The sequence below is a fragment of the Nicotiana tomentosiformis genome, chromosome 6 (assembly GCF_000390325.3).
Source record: "Nicotiana tomentosiformis chromosome 6, ASM39032v3, whole genome shotgun sequence".
NCBI classification, from domain to species: domain Eukaryota; kingdom Viridiplantae; phylum Streptophyta; class Magnoliopsida; order Solanales; family Solanaceae; genus Nicotiana; species Nicotiana tomentosiformis.
In genome coordinates, this window is record NC_090817.1 from 36,708,082 (window position 1) to 36,730,531 (window position 22,450).

The 22,450-nt window shown below is 38.8% G+C and overlaps 1 protein-coding gene and 1 long non-coding RNA gene across 3 annotated transcripts; one reads left to right on the forward strand and one right to left on the reverse strand.

Annotated features, from left to right (window-relative positions):
* Positions 1 to 5,010: 5,010 nt before the first annotated feature.
* LOC117276705 (uncharacterized) lies at positions 5,011 to 12,527 on the reverse strand. Its single transcript, XR_011409125.1, has 4 exons — positions 12,298 to 12,527; positions 11,262 to 11,352; positions 6,302 to 6,369; positions 5,011 to 5,234 (listed from the first exon to the last, which is right to left on the reverse strand). It is a non-coding gene; the product is annotated as an uncharacterized lncRNA (long non-coding RNA).
* Positions 12,528 to 15,111: 2,584 nt separating this feature from the next.
* LOC104095687 (uncharacterized WD repeat-containing protein C2A9.03-like) lies at positions 15,112 to 20,600 on the forward strand. 2 transcript variants are annotated; one of them, XM_009601878.4, is made up of 11 exons: positions 15,112 to 15,351; positions 15,813 to 15,867; positions 17,196 to 17,345; positions 17,465 to 17,632; positions 17,719 to 17,805; positions 18,153 to 18,287; positions 18,381 to 18,491; positions 18,896 to 18,987; positions 19,070 to 19,175; positions 19,664 to 19,750; positions 19,834 to 20,600. In XM_009601878.4, the coding sequence occupies exons 3-11, from the start codon at positions 17,205 to 17,207 to the stop codon at positions 20,245 to 20,247; spliced, it is 1,341 nt and encodes a 446-aa protein (XP_009600173.1). In that variant the 5' UTR covers positions 15,112 to 15,351; positions 15,813 to 15,867; positions 17,196 to 17,204; the 3' UTR covers positions 20,248 to 20,600. The 2 variants fall into 2 exon arrangements, with proteins under 2 accessions (XP_009600173.1, XP_009600168.1); XM_009601873.4 differs by lacking the exon at positions 15,813 to 15,867.
* Positions 20,601 to 22,450: the final 1,850 nt, after the last annotated feature.

A 22,450-nucleotide genomic window follows, 5' to 3' on the forward strand; every position in this document is an offset into this window, starting at 1 on the left:
TCCTCGAATGGGTCTAGAAACATACCTGGAGTCTCGAATAGGCGTGGATATCTGCTCCGCATCTCCCGCTTGGTCTCCCAAGTGGCCTCCTCCACAGGCTGACCTCTCCATTGCACCTTCACTAAAGCTATATCCTTTGACCTCAACCTTCGAACCTACCGATCCAAAATAGCCACCGGCTCCACATCATAAGTCATATCACCCTCTAACTGAACCGTGCTGAAATCCAAAACATGGGACGGATCTCCAATATACTTCCGGAGAATGGAAACATGAAACACTGGATGCACACTCGACAAGCTGGATGGCAAGGCAAGCTTATAAGCCACATCTCCTATCCTCTGAAGCACTTCAAAAGGCCCAATGAACCGGGGGCTCAATTTGCCCCTCTTCCCAAACCTCATAACACCCTTCATGGGTGATACCTTCAGCAAAACCTTCTCCCCAACCATAAAAGACGCATCACAGACCTTCCTATCCGCGTAGCTCTTCTGCCTAGACTGCGCCGTGCGAAGTCGCTCCTGAATTAATTTCACCTTATCTAATACGTCCTGGACTAAGTCTGTACCTAAGAGCCTAGCCTCACCCGGCTCAAACCATCCAACCGGACATCTACACCTCCTCCAATACAAAGCCTCGTACGGAGCCATCTGAATACTCGACTGATAACTGTTGTTATATGCAAACTCCGCGAGTGGCAGAAACTGGTCTCATGAATCCCCAAAGTCAATGACAGAAGCACGCAACATGTCCTCCAATATCTGAATAGTGCGCTCAGACTGCCCATCCGTCTGAGGGTGAAAAGTTGTGCTTAACTCAACCTGAGTACCCAACTCTCGCTGCACGGCCCTCCAAAACTGCGATGTGAACTGAGTACCCCTATCTGAAATGATGGAAACAGGGACACCATGCAGGCTAACGATCTCTCGGATGTAAATTTCAGCTAACCGCTCTGAAGAGTAAGTAGTACCAAATGGAATGAAGTGCACGGACTTGGTCAGCCGATCCACAATAACCCAAATAGCATCGAACTTCCTCGAAGTTCGTGGGAGCCCAACTACAAATTCCATAGTGATCCGCTCCCACTTCCACTCTGGGATCTCTAACCTCTGAAGCAAGCCACCCGATCTTTGATACTCATACTTAACCTGCTGACAGTTTAGACACCGAGCCACAAACCCAACTATATCCTTCTTCATCCGCCTCCACCAATAGTGCTCCCTCAAATCCTGGTACATCTTCACGGCACCCGGATGGATGGAATACCGCGAGCTGTGGGACTCCTCAAGAATCAACTCTCGAAGCCCATCTACATTAGGCACACATATCCGGCCCTGCATTCTCAGCACCCCATCATCACCAATAGTCACATCCCTATCATCACCTCTCTGAACCCTATCCTGAAGAACGAGCAAGTAAGGGTCATCATATTGACGCTCCCTGATACGATCATAAAGGGAAGACCTGGAGACCACACAAGCCAATACCCGACTAGGATCCGAAATATCCAATCTGACAAGTTGGCCTACCAAGGTTTGAACATCTAATGCCAAAGGTCTCTCTACTGCTGGAAGATATGCTAAACTCCCCAAACTCTCTGCCCGGCGACTCAAAGCATCGGCCACCACATTGGCCTTCCCCGAATGGTACAAGATAGTGATATCATAGTCCTTAAGAAGCTCCAACCATATCCGCTGACGCAAATTAAGATCCTTCTGCTTTAACAAATACTGCAGACTCCGGTGATCAGTATAGATCTCACAATGAACCCCATACAAATAATGACGCCAAATCTTTAAGGCGTGAACAATGGCTGCTAACTCAAGATCATGGATATGATAGTTCTTCTCATGGGTCTTCAATTGGCGCGAGGCATAGGCAATCACCCTACCATCCTGCATCAAAACATAACCAATGCCTATCCTCGAGGCATCATAATACACGGTGTAAGAACCTGAAGCTGATGGCAAAACTAACACTGGAGTTGTGGTCAAAGCAGTTTTGAGCTTCTGAAAGCTCTCCTCACATTCATCCGACCACCTGAATGGAGTACCCTTTTGGGTCAATTTGGTCAAGGGCGATGCAATAGATGAAAATCCCTCCACAAAGTGACGGTAGTAACCCGCCAAACCAAGAAAACTCCTAATCTCCGTGGCTGAGGACGGTCTGGGCCAACTCTGCACCACCTCTATCTTCTTCGGATCCACCTGAATACCCTCACTGGACACCACGTGCGCCAAGAATGCTACTGAACTGAGTCAAAACTCACATTTAGAGAACTTTGCATAAAGCTTCTCCTCCCTCAATCTCTGCAATACAACCCTCAAATGTTGAGCGTGCTCTTCCTGGCTACGAGAGTACACCAGGATGTCGTCAATGAATACAACGACGAATGAGTCCAAATATGGCTGGAATACACTGTTCACCAGATGCATGAACGTTGCTGGGGCATTGGTCAGCCCAAAATACATCACCAAGAACTCATAATGGCCATATCGGGTTCTGAAAGCTTTCTTGAGAATATCTGAATCCCGAATCTTCAGCTGGTGATAACCGGACCTCAAATCAATCTTGGAGAACACCCTCGATCCCTGAATTTGGTCGAATAAATCATCAATACGAGGCAAAGGATACTTGTTCTTGACTGTAACCTTGTTCAACTGCCTGTAATCAATACACATTCTCATGGAACCATCCTTCTTTTTCACAAATAAAATTGGTGCACCCCAAGGTGACACACTAGGCCGAATAAACCCCTTATCAAGGAGTTCCTGGAGCTGTTCTTTCAATTCCTTCAACTCCGCCCGTTCCATATGATATGGTGGAATAGAAATGGGCTGGGTGCCCGGCACCAAATCAATGCCAAAGTCAATATCCCTATCAGGCGGCATGCCCGGTAGGTCTACAGGAAACACATCCGGAAAATCACGTACCACCGAAACAGAATAAATGACAGGAGTCTTTGCACTAACATCCCTCACAAAAGCCAAATAAGATAGGCAACCCTTCTCAACCATGCGCTAAGCCTTCAAATATGAAATCACCCTACTTGGTACATAATCTATAGAACCACTCCACTCACCCCTCGGAATTCTCGGCATAGCCAACGTCACCGTTTTAGCGTGACAATCTAGAAAAGCATGACATGGAGATAACCAATCCATACCCAATATCACACCAAAGTCAACCATACTGAGCAACAATAGCTCTACTCGGGACTCCAAACCCCCAATAGTCACCACACATGACCGATATACGCAGTCCACAATAATAGTATCGCCCACAGGAGTAGATACATGTATAGATGAAACTAAGGACTCACGGGGCATATCTAGAAAATGGAGAAATACGAGGAAACATATGAATACATGGAACCAGGGTCAAATAATATTGAAGCATCTCTGTGGCAAACTGAGACAATACCTGTAATCACAGCATCTGAATCAATAGCATCTGGTTTGGCAGAGAGAGCATAGAAACGGGCCTGACCACCCCCTAATTTGCCTCCCCCTCTAGGGCGACCCCTAGCTGGCTGACCTCCACCCCGAGCTGACTAAGCCTGTCTAAAATGACGACCTCTACCGTGCTAGAACTGACCCCCAAAAGGAGCACCGCTGAATCCACCCTGACCACGAGGCCTCTTGGCCTCCCGCTCAACCCTCTCCTGACCGCGAACCATCTCAATCTGCCGAGCAATGTCGACAACCTCATCAAAGGTAGCACCCGAAACTCGCTCCCTAGTCATGAGCAACTATAGGTGATAAGTGAGGCCATCAATAAACCTCATGATCCTCTCTCTGTCCGTGGGAACCAACCAGATAGAATGATAGGCCAACTCGGAGAACCGCATCTCATACTGCGTTACAGATATATCACCCTGGCGTAGCCGCTCAAACTGTCTACGCAGCTCCTCTCTGCGGGATCGAGGCACGAACTTCTCCAAAAAGACCACGGAGAACTGCTGCCAAGTAAGGGGTGTTGCGCCAATAGGCCTACGCCTCTCGTAAGTCTCCCACCATCTAAGTGCAGCCCCAGAAAACTGAAAGGTAGTGAGTGAGACCCCACAAGTCTCCAAAATACCAACAGTACGGAGTATCCTCTGACACTTGTCCAAAAAGTCCTGAGCATCCTCTCTCTCTGTGTCACTGAAAGGTGGTGGTTGAAGTCTCCCAAACCTCTCCAACCTACGCTGATCATCCTCAAGCATAGCAGGAACCACATAATCCTGAGCAACAGCAACCAGATGGGCTGGTGGTGCCTCTAGTGTCTGAAGTCCCTGAATAACCTGCTCGGGTGTGCGAGCGACGGGAGTCTGGGTGCCTCCCCTGGCCTGAGAAGTGGTTACGGCCGTCGAAATAGAGACCGCCTGAGCAAGGCCAGTACACACTGTCAGAATCTGAGCTAGGGCCTCCTGAAAGCCTGGAATCACAATAGGCACATGTGGTGCTTGAACTGGTGCATCAACAACTGGAACTTGGTCCTGATCTGGGACAACCGGTGGATCTGTAGGTACTGCTCCAACTGATGTACGGGCTATACCTCTGCCCCTACCACGGCCTCTACCGTGGCCTCGGCCTCTCGCGGCCCTGGCTGGTGGTACTGGTAGTTGGCCCTCCTGACCGGTAGCACGAGTCCTCACCATCTATGAGAGAATGAAACAACAGATGTTTAGTTACTAGAATCAACAATTTCGCACGACAAGAATTCAAGAATGTGGAGTTTCCTAAAGGTTCTGCAGCCTCCTGAAGATAAGTACATACGTCTCCATACCGATCCGCAAGACTCTACTAAACCCGCTCATGACTCGTGAGACCTATGTAACCTAGGCTCTGATACCAATCTATCACGACCCAAAACTAACCCCTATCGTGATGGCGCCTATCGTGGAACTAGGCAAGCCGACTCATTTCCAAAACAAAATGATATTTTCATTTCAAAGATAATTTCAAGGTTATTTAACATAAAACCTCCATTTAAAGAGTTCAAATCAAAAAAAAACAGAAGTGCGGAAAAGAAAAGCCCGACATCAGGGTGTCACTAGTCATGAGCATCTACTATAATCTGTCTAACAATATCAAGGCTAACTCGGCCTGGAAAATAGCTAAATACTACTAGAGGAAGATAAGAGAGAGAAGAGCAGGGGCTGCGATCGCCAAACAGCTACCTTGCTATCTCCAAGAAAATCTGCAACCAGAACACTCAATAACCGCTACCGTGTCCAGCTACACCTGAATCTGCACACAAGGTGCATGGAGTAACGTGAGTACGCCAACTCACTAAGTAACAATAATAAATAAAGACTGAGCAGTAGTGACGAGCAATAAAGCATATAACGTTCATATCAGGAAATCTCAGTAAAATACCACATGCTTTTAAAAATCAGGATTTGAATCAAACATCTCGTTTAAACCCAGTTCCAGTAAAAATCATTTAAAGACATCTTTCCAACAGTTTTTCAAACAAAGGCTCAATGCAAAGGTGAGAAAAATGATGAAATCATAAACAGCCCCCGGGTAAAACATCACTCATATACAGCCCCTCGGGCAAACCTCAAGTCACTCATGCCACTCGGGCATACCTCACAATCACTCTTGCCACTCGGGCATACCTCACAATCACTCTTGCCTCCCAGTCACACAGCACTCGGCACTCGCACTCAGTAGGTACCTGTGCTCACTGGGGGTATGTACAGACTCCGAAGGGGCTCCTTCAGCCCAAGCGCTATAATCTGCACGGATAACTCACGTGCGATAATAATAAAGTATGCTGCAGGCGGGCAGCCCTGATCCACACTCATCCTCACAAATCAGGCCCTCGGCCTCACTCAGTCATAAAGTATGCTGCAGGTGGGCAGCCCCAATCCACACTCATCCTCACAAATCAGCCCTAAGGCATTTCAGTAAAACAGGGCATTCGGTCCAAAACATTTATATGCATCAAAATAGAGTCATAAAACTGAGTTATGCGGTAAACAAATATAAACATGACTGAGTATAGATTTTCAATCGAAAATAGTGAGAGGATGATAAGAAACAACCCCTAAGGGTCCAAACAGCATTGGCGCAAGGCCCAAACATGGCATTCAGCCCAATTTACAGAAATTCTTTCTAAAACATATAAGTATCAAATGGTTTCAATAAAGTATGCAACTTTACAGTTGCTACGGGACGGACCAAGTCACAAATCCCCAACACTGCATCCACACGCCCATCACCTAGCATGTGCGTCACTTCAAAATAATAGAATGATACGAAATCCGGGGTTTCATACCCTCAGGACTAGATTTTCAATCGTTACTTACCTCAAACCGGTCAAATCTCTACCCCGCAATGCTCTTGCCTCTGGACTCTGCCTCCAAATGCTCCAAATCTATTCACAATCAAAATAATACCATCAATATATGCTAACGGAATGAATTCCACAAGAAAAGCTTCAAAATTAGACTAAAACTCGAATCTGGCTCAAAAATCGCCTGTGGGGCCCACGTCTCGGAACCCAACAAAAGTTACAAAATCCGAAAGCCCATTCAACCACGAGTCTACCCATACCAATTTTACCAAAATCCGACCTCAACTCGACCCTCAAATATTCAAATCTTATTTTCAAATTTTCTAAGTTCCAATCTCTGATTTACACCTCAAAATCATATAATCTAGTCGGATTATTCGATGATAATTCAATATTATGGAGTAGAAATGATCACAAGGGACTTACCTCAAGTTTTCCTTGAAAATATATCAAAATCGCCTCTCCCCAAGCTCCAATTTGTCAAAAATGGCAAATGGGACGAAGTCCCTGTTTTTATAATTCTGCCAGACATCCTCGGTTCTGCCTCGATCTTGGCCTTCGATCGAGGTCCTCGATCCTGGTCCTCGGTCCAACCCCTCGATGCTGGTTCTCAATTCTGGCCCTCGATTATGTCTTCAACCCGGCCTTCGACCGTGACCCTCGACCCTGGGCTCGATCATGCCTTCGATCATGGCCCTCGACTCTGGGCTCGATCATGGCTTTGATCGTGGCCCTCGACCTTGAGCTCGATCTGGGATTCGATCGTGGCCCTCGACCCTGAGCTTGATCTAGGCTTCAATCATAGCCCTCAACCCTGAGCTCTATCTGGGCTTTGATCGTGGCCCTCGACCCTGAGCTCGATCTGGGCTCACATCTGGGTTCGATTTCTGGGCAGAAGCAATTTCCAACAAAAGGATATTGCAGCAGCTGTTCTAGTTCAATTTTTGATCTGTTAACCATCCGAAACTCACCTGAGGCCCTCGGGAACTCAACCAAATATACCAATAAGTCCTAAAGCATCATACGAACTTAGTCGAATCCTCAAATCATCTCAAACAACGCTAAAATAATGAATTACACCCCAATTCAAGCCTATTGAACGTTAGAATTTCTAATTTCTACAAACAACTCTGGAACCAATCAAATCACGTCCGATTGACCTCAAATTTTGCACACAAGTCCTAAATGACATAACAAAGGTATTCAAATTTTCAGAATCGGATTCCGACCCCGATATCAAAAAGTCAACCCCCCCGGTCAAACTTCTCAAAAATAAAACTTTCGGCATTTCAAGCCTAATTCCTCTACGGACTTCCAAATAATATTGCGGACACGATCCTAAGCCCAAAATTACCATACGGAGCTATTGGAATCATCAAAATTCAAATCCGAGGTCGTTTACATATAGGCCCATATCCGGTCTACTTTTTTAACTTAAAATTTTCAATTATGAGACTAAGTGTCTCATTTCACTCCGAGTTCCTTCCGGACTCGAACCAACTAACCCGATATAACATAATATAGCTGAATAACACAAAAAGAAGTAGGAATGGGGAAAAGAAGGTTATAACCCTCGAAACGACCGACCGGGTCGTTACAGCAGACAACAAGAATACCATTAATATCGTTTTACAATTAATAAATACAATTACACACAATAAATCAAATCCTTCAAATAAATGTCTTTCACATATAATTCTTTCAAATAACTCTCTTTCAAATATAATTTTCTCTAATAATTACCTTTCAAATATAATTCTTTCATATAATACCTTCTACATAAAAATCCTTTCAAATAAATATTTTGATTATAATCCTTTCAATTAAAAAGTCACCATGTGGCACCTCGTTTCATAATCATAAAAATACGGGTCTCGGTCCATTTCCATATTTTTCGTAAATACGGGTCTCAACCCATTTTTTATATTTCCACGGCACCTTGTGCCCATAATTAAATCATCAAATTTCCCCCGGCACCTCGTTCCCTCAGTTCATATCACAACTGCACGGACAATTCACGTGCCAAATATCATTATCATTTAATCACAACACCCCGTGCCCACAATTCATATCATAACTGCACGGACAATTCACGTGCCAATATCCTCATTATTTACTCACGGCATCTCATGCCTACATTTTATTTTATAATCCGCCTGGCAATAGCCACATGCTCTCAATTTCAACATAAATCAGATTGTCATCAATTTACCAACAACAAGAAAAATTGTACAAGGATTTAAAAATAAACACAAGAATATCACAACATCACATGAAAATCATTAACCCCACAACCCCACATCATCACATATCGTCCCTGACAATAGCCACCCTTATCGCTCCTATTGACACCCTTATCGCTCCTATTGCCACTCTTTATCGCTCCTATTGCCACCCTTATCCCTCCGCCCAGACAATATTCCAACAAACACAACCACAATGAAATGCCACCCTTATACCCACATAATATCAACGGTGAAATGCCAACCTTATATCTTCAAAATAATAATTAACACAACACAATAATTTATACGAAAAATTATCACGGCAACATAACAAAATCAATTCATATCACAATTTGCCCAATGGCTACAACCAAAATTCCAAAGATACAACAAAGTCAATTAATTTCACAACAAATAGTCAAAGGTTCCACACAATGTGTACAACACCCAAAAATAATCAACAGAGATAGAAATCACTCAACATAAAAGCAAAGTTTTTATTAACTCAAAATTTTCGATAATTATATAAACACCTCTTCGTAAGCTCATTTAATTAATTATTTTGCAGAGGGAAAAATCCAAAATGAAATTAAATTTCAATAATTATCAAACCAGCAAATTTATGGAATTTCATAAATAATCAAATAACAATCACATCAACTTGTCATATAACAATAGAGTCAACAATAAGGATTTAGGCACGACAAATAGATGATTAAATATATGCCAATAATTATCTAATTTACTACACAATATGCTCAAGACTTTAACTCAATAAAATTTGCACATATAAACCAAGTACGTACTCGTCACCTCGCGTACATGGTTTTCAAGTACACAAATTACACATAAGACTCAATGCCTAAGGGAAAATTTCCCCACTCGAGGTTAAGCAAGACATTTACCTTTTTGAAGTTAGGTCGATATTCAAAAATAGTTTTCTCACGTGAATTGACCTCCGGACTGCTCCAATCTTTCTTGAGCCTTCCTTACATTACTACGAGGTTCCAGAAATCCTAGCAACTTCAATCTATTTATAAACATAGCAAAAGTGAACCATAATTAGGAATATTTTCATGGTTTCAGCTCATTTGAGCATTTTATCAAACACTAGGTGTGCAAATTTGGTTACAAGGTTCTTCTACAAGATTTCCTTCATTCCACAACCCAATCTTTACTTATTTGATCTCAACAATCTTCCCACAAACCTTATTGGTACAAGCATATATACATAATACTCTTACACCCAAGAATCATACTCCTAATCACCAATCTTTTACCCCAAACTCGAAATTGAAGACTAGGGGTTGAATCTTAACTCTTTGAAGATCTTGTGATTAGCTTCCTTGATTCTTGAAGATTGGATGATTAGAATGTTAGGTTCCCTCCTTATCTCTCTAAAATGCTCTTACCTCTCTCTAAAACCCTTAGAAAAATACCCCAAAATAAGCCCCAATGCCTATTTATCAAAATGGGGGCGGGTTATGAAAATAGAAAAATTAACCCTCTGAAAGCAGGTCTGCGGTCGCATAATGAACCGCAGAATGGGTATGCGGGCAGCAAAATTGATCGCAAAATCAGTGCCTAGAACTGGGCACTTCCGGTCCATTCTGCGACCAGTTTACGGTCGCATAAGTAGTTTTGCGATCGCATAACTGTTTTGCGATCGCATAATTGGTCGCAGAATTGTATTTTTCCAGCATTTGGTTATTTGGTCATAATTTCTTGTAGGAATGTCAAAATGACGAGCGGTTTAAAGCGTTTGAAACTAGATACACAGACCTTTCTTTTGATAGGTAACACACAATATAACTCTTCATATCAAGAGAGGTATGCTCGTTTGAAATTAGATCTTGTGCGAACTCACTTAAAAATTTAGTCTATTATGAAATTTCCAACTTCAACATTCGATGCCGAAACCTATCGAATCAAGTCCGATTGACCTCAAATTTTGCACACAAGTCATAAGTGACATAACAGACCTATTAAAATTTTCAGAATCGGATTCCGACCTCGTTATAAAAAATTCAACCTTCGATCGAACTTTCCGAAAATCGTCTATTTTCCAACTTTCGCCAAAATGCGTCGAATTGTCCTACGGACTTCCAAATCTAAATCCGAACACGCGCCTAAGTCTGAAATCACCATACGAAGCTATTGACATCATTAAAATTTCTATTCCGAGGTCGTTTGCTCAAAAGTCAACTCTTTGGTCAACTCTTTCCATTTAAGCTTCAAAATGAGAATTTCTCTTTCAATTAAATTCTAAATCTTCCAAAAATCAAACTCGACCACACCCGCGGGTCATAATACATATTATGAAGTTTTCCGGGACCTTAAGTCATTAAACGAGGCATTAATTCTTAAAACGACAAGTCGGGTCGTTACATTCTATATTTCTACTTTTCCTATATTTTTTTTTATTCCCATCCGAATTTTTATTATTTTTTTTCGGTTTTTTAATTTAATTTATTTTAAAATAAAGATAAAAATAAAAATAAAAATAATACTAATAATAATAATTGACCTTTTAAATTATTATTAATTTTTACCATATATATATATATATATATATATATATATATATATATATAAAACAAAAGTGTAACAAAGCTAAAAAATATATATTAAATTTCTGAAAATATTTACATAGTAGAAGGTGATAAAAATTCAAATATAGTCAAAAATTAGGTGCTCACACCTATCATGTCAAATCATCGAAAATAGAAATTAGATGCAGAAGCATACCTGAATCCATAGAACAGATGAAACATGTTGTGTGGTTTGTGGTCTTCCAAACTAATACGTAAGTTGTTCTCGTCTTTCCAACGATGAGATACTGTAAAAAAAACTCTACGTATCATTTTAATTTGGGTCAATCTTATAATGATAACAACCAACACAGTATTATTCTTAATAAAATATATGTGCAAGTCCATAAATTCTAACAATACTTTCTAGTGTATCTAAGGATATTTCACATCTTACGAATGACCTATATAATGTTGTGCTTTTATTTATCAACTAGTAGATGTGTCCGCGCTTCGCGCGGTAATAAAAAACCTAAATTTTCCTAAAAACATGTTGTTTTTTATCTTTTCTTTTTTCCCTACCATATCTCTTTTGTAAATTTTCCATGTACATTTTCCTTCCCTTCCATTCTTTTGCTTTTTTCCTCTCGCAACTCAATTGACATAAAAGTTACACTAAGTGTTTGACAATACTTTAATAATTTAACACCTTTTAGCGGTGTTGCAAGATGCATAAGTTGGATAAAATAACTTCAAATTCGATAAGTTGCTCAGTTCATGCACCTATCTTCCGGGAAATTTTTTTTTTTTTCTTTGGATAAAATAATACCATATTATTCAGATACCGATATATTGTAGATTATGAAAGTTTTATACCTGATATAACACATCTCAATTAAAAAAGAGTTTTAAATATTTGAAAAGAAACAATCAACCTTGAGAAAATAAGGTTTATTGATTTAGATGATATAACCACTTCTAGGTCCCCAAAAAAATGAACCAAAGAATAAGAGAACATCAATTGAAAACGATAGTGACCAGCAAAAAATAATACATGAATGACCATTGAAACCAAAATACATCCACCAAATCAGAGAAATAGAAGAGAACAAACAACCTTTTTAAACAATTATTATCAGGCAAAAACAACACATCAATGAATAATCAAAAAGAAAAATGGTAAAGTAACAGTGTTATAGGTCAAACAAATTATATAAAGATAAACAACACAAAAAGGAAAAAAAGATTTCAACCGGATTTTATCTCCTCCATATTGAATCAGTGGTATTAATAACAGAAGATTTTATGAATGGAAAAGGAGATTTTAATTGGTGAAGGGCAGGTGAGAGAAGGAACGGGAAGAAAGTGCGAGGCTATTTATGAAGATTAAAAGACATGGCTCTTGGAAGAGAAAGAGAGGGAGGCTAAATAAGAAGATTAAAAGACATGATTCTTGGTTTTTATTTTGAAGCAAATATATGGAAAAAAAATGAACAAAGCTAAAAATAATAAATAAATAAATAAATAATAAATAATAATATATATATATATATGATTCCTAATAAATAGTACCGAATAGAAAAAAAATATTCAAAATAACAATGGAAACATAATAATAGTTATCAGTAATTTAAAAATCCTTCATTTGCATCATAAATTGATAACCATTATGTATATGATCACAGTCATTATGTGCATCATAAAAAGAAAAATCACATACGTTGATTCTTCGAAAGTAACACGTAATTAGAAAAGCCGAAAGATTTAAAGAGATATGTACCAAAATCATATCGAAGTAGCACTCCATTGTAGAAAAGTTAAAGAAACGCAGTTAATGCCCGGTGACATCATAAAGAACATATTTCGTTGAGAATGAAGAAAGTTCTACATATAAAAGAAACAACGAAGAGTTAAATGAAAACGATTAAAATAAGAATATAAAAAATTAACACACCTCATGAGTAATTCCACCAGTTGTGAAAGATTTCGTTGGACTTTGAAGTAGAATGCAAAATTGGAAGGCCCGTCGGGATTTTCGTTTTCTTAATAGCAAGTGAATTTAAGGACTTTTAATATATAGAAAGGAACGATTGTTTCCGATCCCTAATGGTGACGTTTTGCATTCTTTGAACGTTTTGTTATTGAAGGACTTGGGGAGGTGCCTTTTCAATTAACCTTAATTAGTGGGGATGTGCCTTTTCAATTAATTAATGATGTAAAAATTAAAAGGGGAGAAAAATTCAAAAAAAGGAGAAAAAAAAGATAAATATGATTCCTAACTATTGAGACATGCCACATCACTCTTTCAAAACAACTCAGTTAATGTAGTATAAGATAATCCTGAATCATCCTTCGCCTCAAGATTCTAGAAACAAAATAAAATAATAAAAGGCAATTCAAGCATAGTACATAATAATAACACCATTATTTGATACAAATGAAAACTAAATGAAAAAAAAAAATTACAGCAAACATAGGGAAAGCAAAAAGGCTCCTGCAATTACTTGTGGATCTATATACATGTGAATTTTCTAGTAAACTTGATAAAGGCTGCTGCCATGAACCAATGTCGATGAAATAAACTTTTTCTCTCAAATGGACTGTGAGCTTGATTTCCTTTTTCCATAGAAATATTACAAGTTAAGATAAGTCAAAAATTGGAACAACTATTATTGCACAGAGGACTAAAAAGATTGGCTAAAATTATCTTTCTTATGTAGCTTACCTTCCAAGATGAAGATTTTCAAACAGAATGAAGTAGATGTTTGTCGTTCTGGATAAATTATTCAGCCTCGTAAAACGATATTTTCTTCAAACAACGCCTTCACCAAGATAACAAAGTTTATAATATTATTAAGGCAACCTGAAAAATCGAACAGTGATGTGGCAGAAATTGAGTTGATCGCATGATTTACGGTCATCAAGAAAGTCATGAGCATTCGGGGCCTGAGCGGCGTCGCTGCGACCTTCTGCGGGATTTATTTCCGGCGGTGATCAAATATCTTCAATTCTTCAAAATCAAAGCTACATATGAAGAAGAATAGGAACACTTTAATTTAAGCAATCATAAAATTGATAACAATTCAGAAAGTGAGGCATTGCAAGAAGGAATAAGGAGACATTGTTTAGAATTTTTACAGTTTTCATAGGTAAATACTGGAGGATGAATAAATACAGTGAAAGACCAGGTCATTTTTTCTTGGAAGCGTAAATGGTATTAATTTGAAATTTTGAATGTGACGTTACAGCAGAAAAACCAATAGTAGTTGTTTACATAACCAATGCGACCTTTCATAAGTAAAACCGTTTAGTCTTTTACGTAACCAGATTTTCTTTTTTCTTTTTCATTTATAAGGTACGAAAAAAAAAAAGCAAAAAAATGAGATATAAGATAAATAGGATTCTAAGTTTTTAGAGATGCCATATCAGCACTATTGGCCCTCCTTTATAGATATATATAGATAGTAATTGAAAATTTCTAGTCATGTATTGGTATACTACAGAGTTTTTAATTTTTATATTGACATCATCAAGAATTCTTAAATGATCAAAGTTGCTTTGTAACCAACTAAACGTAGTAGCTTATTATAATTGATTTTTTTCTCTTATTTCTTTTTTTCCACGAATTTATCAAATTCAGAATTTCTCAATTGAAATGCTAACACACCCATATCAGGTGTGCACATATCTTTATTATCATCAGAATTCGTGGCAAACACACCATATCAGATGTTCTCTTATGATATCAATTATAATTGATTAAAATATATTACTAATAGCGTAATTTTTTGTTGTTGTTCACATATATACTTATATCTTTACAAAATTCTTTTTTTGTTTATATCAGAAAAAAATGAGGCACCCTAAAGTGTAACTAACGATGAATGAAGTTCATTAAATCTTATAATAAAATTCCTGCGAAAATAACAAATACTACACGCCGTCTTAAAAATGAGGGGGCAGTATTTGATTTAGGACGATGGATTACCTTCTGTGCAACCGACTTAGGCAAATTACTTAACAAAATATTAATGTCGAAGCTGTCCGTTTCAGTGCACATTTTAGTAGGGAGTAGGGACCGTCATATTATGAGAAGCAGTGGATAAAGATTGATAGATAGATATTACGTACTCTCTCTCTTCCAAACCTATCACGATCTACCGGCATTAAACAGCTTTAATTTCTTACTTCAACTAATAGTCTAATTCTCATGTATAATAATACCCTCTGATTTCTTCTTCCTAATTTCGGTCGATATTAAAGTGAGCTCGATTTTGCCTTTCGTCTGCCTTCTCTTTTACCTTAAGGTCAGAAATTTATGAACAATTGCACGCTTATATTTATGTTTGTAAATTGTAATTAACAATTTTCTCCTTTTCCCCACCTTTTCGAATGTGAATTTTACTCTCTGGAATATTAGGGTTCATTTGTGTGTTAGTCCGCCTTTGAGGCATTAATTATGCATATAATTAATCTCCTTGTATCACTCTTCAAGCTCTCGCCAGTTTTAGGGTTTGATTAATTGTGGATTTCGTGAACTCGTATTAGCTTTTACGGTCTGGACCAATTTTCTGTTGTACTTTGCGCGTTCCTATGAGTAATCCAGAATGTTCCTTTTTGGCTGGCAATAAAATTTGAAGTTGGGAATAATACTTGTTAATTTTCTTTTTGACTTCCTTAGCTGTAATTCTGTACGTCACTTATCAATGTTAAAAATTGAGTTTATTTCATTGATCGAAATCTGTTTTTTAAATGACGTGGTGTTCAGGTAAGCTTATGCACACCTCGACTAATTCCAACAGATACCTGCTACCTCCCACCAGGTACCAAGTAACTCTGACCACTAACGCTTGGGGAGATAGACCACTAACGCTTGGGGAGATAGGAAGAAATCACTTAGTGTTTTTCCCTCTGCTGGGATTTGATTGAAATCTTTATTTTGTTGACTATGTAATTGCTATGCTTTTTTTTTTCTGGGCGACATCCAATAAGTGTATGTGCATGCTTCCCGTAGGAATTAACGTATATAACGATAATGTAAAAATTTTTTTTACGCTATTCATTGTTTTTAAATCGGTTATAGCATGTTATTTACTTTATTTTCTAGTTGCAAAATTATGCTTACTGTAGATAGTTACATGCTGTTGTAGGTCACATTAACCTTCGATGCAAAAAGATATGCACTGTCAGTTGAAATAGAGTTGTTATATAGAAGCTAAACTCGTTACTGAGAGTCTATTTTATTTCAGCAATTGTAGTTTACTTGTTATGATCCTTTATGCAAATTGGAGTCTTCCCTATGGCTGGAATTGAGTTTGATAAGTAGCTGCTTTTCATTAGATTCCTGGATAGAGAGAAGACTATGTTGTGCATGTTTCGTGCCTCCTTGGTTCTTTGTATCTATCTTCTGTTCTCTTTTTTTTTTTTTAGTGCACAATGTGCGTCAACACTGCATTCGTACAATCACATAATGTTAGAAACTAAGTTGCTCGGACTCTTCATTTTTAGTGCCGCACCCGTGTCGACACGACGTGGGTGTGGGTATGGGTGTGGGATCCGTGTCGGATCTGGTCAACCGATTTTGGGTACTTTGACCAAAATCAACGGAGAAATTTGGGACAGATACAATGATTTTTGAAAACAAATCAAAAGCTAGGGTGATATGGAAGAAAATGGAATACCTTGTATATATAAATTTCTATGTCAGTCCTTTTCCTTTTATCTCCTAAAATTCTACTCTTGTTCAATATTTTCTCCTTCTCGGAATACCTTGTAAGTTTTCCACATAATGTCTCATAATTTAGACATATTTTTATAACTCTAATTTTAAATAATTGAATTATTTTTAGCCGAATCCCCGCACCCGTATCCGTACCTGGATCCGTACCCCCGAATCTGTAAATTTAGATCATGAAGGATCTGACCTCTAGATCCGCACCCGTATCGGACACCCGCACCCGAGTCCGAGCAACTTAGGTTAGAAAGACAAGATAACCGTCTTTCATCGTATGGATGTCGACTGATCCTTTACTACTGAAAAGCTGCGTGATTGTCTGGTGCCATACCTAGATTTGGATTTGTATATCCTTGCACATTATCTCAACTCTGGTGTATTTAACTTTCGCCAATGTTGTTGTTGGTCATTTAATAGGGATAAAACATGTCCCACCAACCAGGAGATGATGCTGAATACATGGCAGATGAATATGAAATGGAGGATATAGATGACGATATGGATGATGAGTTCCACGGCCGAGACATGGGTGGCTCTGATTCAGATGTAGATGAGTATGACTACATGGTTTGTGAATTCCTCCCTGAAAATCATTTATTTATACAAGGAGATTTATGCAGTTGTGATGAGTGTGTGTAAATTTTTTGAACTTCAATATGTTGTTTGTTTGTTTGTTTCTGGATTAGAATAATAAAATGCAAGATACCTCTGCTGCTGAGGCAAGGAGAGGCAAAGACATTCAAGGGATTCCCTGGGAAAGGCTTAGCATAACCAGGGAGAAATACAGGCAAACGAGATTAGAGCAGTATAAGAACTATGAGAATATTCCTCAATCTGGGGAGGCATCAGAGAAGGTAAATGTGTTTGTGGTTTTCTTACTTCGTCAGCTCTGTTCCCATTGCTGACATTGTTGTCTTTGTTTCTTTTTGCTTGTCAACAGGAATGCAGAGCCACAAAGAAAGAGTGTTCATATTATGATTTCAGACGTAATTCACGATCTGTTAAATCAACAATTTTACACTTCCAGGTAATGTACTGGCCCTTGTTACATTTTTCTTTACATTCAGCTTCCTTCATTGTATGCGAGGGACTAGGCCCTTATATGGAGAACACGTTCACACCATTTTTAAGATGACATTTTTGTGGGTTTACTGGCATAAAAACTGAATACCAGAGCGACAGGGATAAGCATCGTAATGTGTTTGTAACCTATATCAAATTTGGTGTGCTGCATGATACTGTTACCCTAGTTGAGCCAACAAATCAGTTAAATTTGCATGTTTGTTAATTGTCTACTTGTAATTAAAGTGCATGCTATCATGCTTTCTGGCAAGAACAAAACCTATTCTAAAGTTTTTTGTCGTGTGTATGTAGCTGAGGAACTTGGTCTGGGCAACTTCCAAGCATGATGTGTACCTTATGTCGCATTTCTCCGTCATTCATTGGTCATCCTTGACTTGCGCTAAAAACGAAGTTCTCAATGTATCAGGGCATGTAGCACCATGTGAGGTGAGTGTTTTGGACATGGAATCTACCAAACATTTAGTTTAGGACACATTCAATTATAACCTTCCGCATTTTCTTGCTTCTTTTCCATTGTAGAAACATCCTGGAAGCCTTTTAGAAGGATTTACGCAGACACAAGTCAGCACACTTGCAGTGAAAGATAACTTGCTTGTTGCTGGGGGATTTCAAGGGGAACTTATTTGCAAGGTATGTCATTCCCTTACATTGGTTTCTGCATTTGGTTTTTCTTGGATTAGCTTTTGCCATCTACAGTGCCAGCATGTATTCTTCGCTTTTGTTTGTGTACTTGTTTCTTTTAGGCTAAAATTAGGTTTACGATAGATGTCAATTGGTTTAAGTCGATATATGGTTGCCACTTGACAGACCCACATATTATCAAATTGTAACATTGTTGTTGTATGTTGCATTTTAACACATTTATCTGATAGTAAATATTACTTAGATCTTAAGAAGAATGTTTCTTGTAGAACGTAGAGATATGATATAACAATGTGAAAAAAATTCATTTCCTTCTGGGTTTACTGTTTTGATCTTCACCTTCAGAAAGTGAAACTAATTTAACGTGGAATTAATGTTCTTGAAATATGCAGTATCTAGATAGGCCCGGAGTTTGTTTCTGCTCCAGGACTACATATGATGATAATGCCATTACTAATGCTGTTGACATTTATAACACTGCCAGGTATTGTGTTTATACGGCATATTGCTTAAATTCACTATTCTTAATGACAATGAAGCTAATTAAGATATCTTTTGCTTCTCAGTGGCGCACTACATTTTATAGCTTCAAATAACGATTGTGGAGTTAGAGATTTTGATATGGAGAAATTTCAACTGTCCAAGCATTTTCGCTTTTCCTGGCCAGTAAATGTAAGTTTGTGCCTTGTCTCCTCTCTGCACACGTTTGTGTATAGGATCATGGATGCCTCTAAATGCATCTCTGACTATGGGTGTTCCTCAAGAATTTTTTCCCCTCCAAATTCTGCATTTACGCAGCATTTCTGGTGCTAGATGTTTTCTGCTATTACTCATGTGGATTGTGATGCAGCATTGGTAGGATTTTTTATTATAAATTTTTTACTTTGGAATTATAATGTTGCTGATTGGTCTTTAGGATCAAGGCTGTGTCATGATGTTTCATGTTGGAAGAAGAAAACCCATGCCCTTTCTTTTTGAGTAAAGAAAACCTATGTCCTTTCCTTAGATACTTTTATCTAGGTTCTTTAACTACATTTTATACCGTTTCTACTTACGTGGAATAATACATTTTCTATCTTGATTAACTCTTTTTATAAGGCTATTGTCTTCATTTTGCATATTAACGTTGTTTACTTTGTTTTCCTATTTTATGATCTTAGCATACGTCACTGAGCCCTGATGGTAAGCTTCTCGTAGTAGTTGGGGATGATCCTGAAGGTATATTAGTTGACTCGAGGAACGGAAAGGTACGTGCACATTATTTCTCCCTCTTGTGATACAAATCATCGACATTCAATGTCTGATAGCTGTCGGATAATGAAACTCGCAGACTGTCGCACCTTTGTGTGGACATGTAGACTACTCATTTGCATCAGCATGGCATCCTGATGGCATAACTTTTGCAACTGGGAACCAGGATAAAACCTGCAGAATATGGGATTTACGGAACTTATCCAAGTCAATCACTGCTTTGAAGGGTAACCTTGGAGCTATTCGGTCGATCCGCTACACATCTGATGGCAGATTTATGGCTATGGCAGAGCCTGCGGATTTCGTCCATGTTTTTTATGTAAAAAGTGGGTATGAGGAGGAGCAAGAAATTGATTTTTTCGGTGAGATATCCGGCATGTCTTTCAGTCCTGATACAGAGTCACTGTTCGTTGGAGTTTGGGATCGTACATATGGTAGCCTCCTTGAGTTTGGACGCCGGCACAATTATTCCTACCTTGACACAATAATCTGAGAACTCCGTTGGCTGGTTTGGGTGTGTTCATTTCCCCTACAAGTGGTTCTGGCACAGCTTAGTAAACTAGTAGCATAGACAGAGGTAGTAATAGATTTAGGTGTATATTTTGTTACATTGTGGTAGTTAGGTATGTCTCATAAAGTGTTGTGCACGGATTGGAATGTCAATATAAGGAGTGGAGGGATGTATAGAACGCTAGCTCCAGAAGTGAACAAGAAAACAAGGGTGGTTTCCTTGGGCAGAGACTGCAAATGTAATCTTGTGTGTGTGTCATGTGTGGGTATCGGTGGTTGGATGTTCATTCCATCTGTTAGTGAAGCAGTTCAATTGAATCGACTTTGTTAAGCCTATGTTGCTTTACATAATCTTCACTATTCCATCTATGAATTACGCATAAAAAGACTTAGTTTGGTTCGGCAATTTCAACAGGCATTGTCGAAGGGGAAAAAGAAAACTTGGCCATCCGTGATGTCTGCATCAAATTTTTGAGCAACATTAGTGACAATATAAGTCATTTTTTCTTCTTCTAATTTTCTTATTTGACTAGGAACCATCGCTGTGATTTTTAAAGTCATGTACATTAATTTTTGAAATTGTTATTTTTCTTAACTCAATGTACAGACATGTTATTGCAACTAACATGAAATATAAAAATAAGTGAAAAGTAGATTTTTTCTAGAAATTGTATTAGACATCATGTGACGATGCTTTAAATATGTGCGAACAAACAATTATTTGGAAAAATCATATGTACCATGCATGTATTAATTTAATTTGGTTCGTATGAGAGGCAGGGAGGATTTATCACATTCGCTCGCTTACACTGCCCGATTAGGATCAGCCGGTTATCTCTTGAATTTGTCAATTAGCGTGTAGCTTATCTAAAGTTTACAAGAAACTATGTGCTATCCAGAAAAGAAAAGAAAAGAAACTATGTGCTCCAAGTTTGCAGAAATGTATCTGAAAAGGTCCAAATATTCCCTTGAGGCTTGCAATTTGCCTTATGGATTGCCGTCTGATATCTTTCCGACTCATAAAGACATCTCAAATATATTCCTACTAACGATTTTTCACGGTAAAAAAATTGGTCTGATTTTTCTGTTGTAGTAGAAGTCACGTAGCAATATATTTGAACATTTTCAATTATTCATGGGTATACTTCAAATTATTGTAGAGTATTGTAATGATCCAACCCGTCGTTTTGAGCGTTAGCATTATGTTCGGTGGTTTGAGACTATTGAGTAGCTTTACATAATGTATTATGACTTGTGTGTCTGGTTGGTTTTGATTTTCGGGAAGTTCAGGATTGGTTTGATAGAGTAATTCTCAATTTGGAAGCTTTAAGTTAGAAGAGTTGATCAAAGTTTAACTTTTGAGTAAACGACATCAGAATCGGGATTTGATGGTTTCTATAAGTTCATATGGTGATTTTGGACATGGGCGTATGCTCGATTTTGAATTTGGATATTCCTAGAAGGTTTTGGCTCTATTTGTCGAAAGTTGACAAATTGAAGAATTTATAAATTTGACTGGAAGTTGACTTCGGTGTTATCAGACTCCTATTGTGGGTTTGAGACCTTGTGTAGGTTCGTTTAGTTGATCGGAACTTGTGTGCAAAGTTTGGTTGTGATCCAGAATGTTTAAGTGTAATTCATACGCGTTCGGCGAAGTTTGAAGGTTTGGAAGTTAAGAGAATGATTTGATCTTCGATTCGCGGTTTTGATGTTATTTGTGGTGCTTCGAGCGTTTGGATAAGTTTAGATAATATATTTGTAATTATTGGCATGATTGGACGGGGTCTCGAGGGGTTGTGTGTTTTTTGGGGTGGTTTCAGATAGTTTTGAACCACTTTGAGGTTGTTGGTTTCTCGTGATTAGGTGTGCACCGCAATCGCGAAGGTCTTGACACGGTCGTAGAGGGTTTTAGCGCTGGTGGAGATTCTCTATATCACGATTGCAATGTGTAACCATGCGATCGCGTATGTGACGCTGCGATCGCGAGGAGGTGCTGGTTGGGCGAGATAGGCTATCACGTTCGCGTTTGGAGACCCGCGTTCACGGAGAGGTGAGGCTCGTTGGCCTTCACGTTCGTGTGGACTAGGCTGCGTTCGCGTTGGTCATTCTGGGCTGATTGTGCATCGCGATCGCGTGGCTTTGGCCGTGATCGCGAAGAGTTACTTCGCTCAGTGATTTAAGTTTTA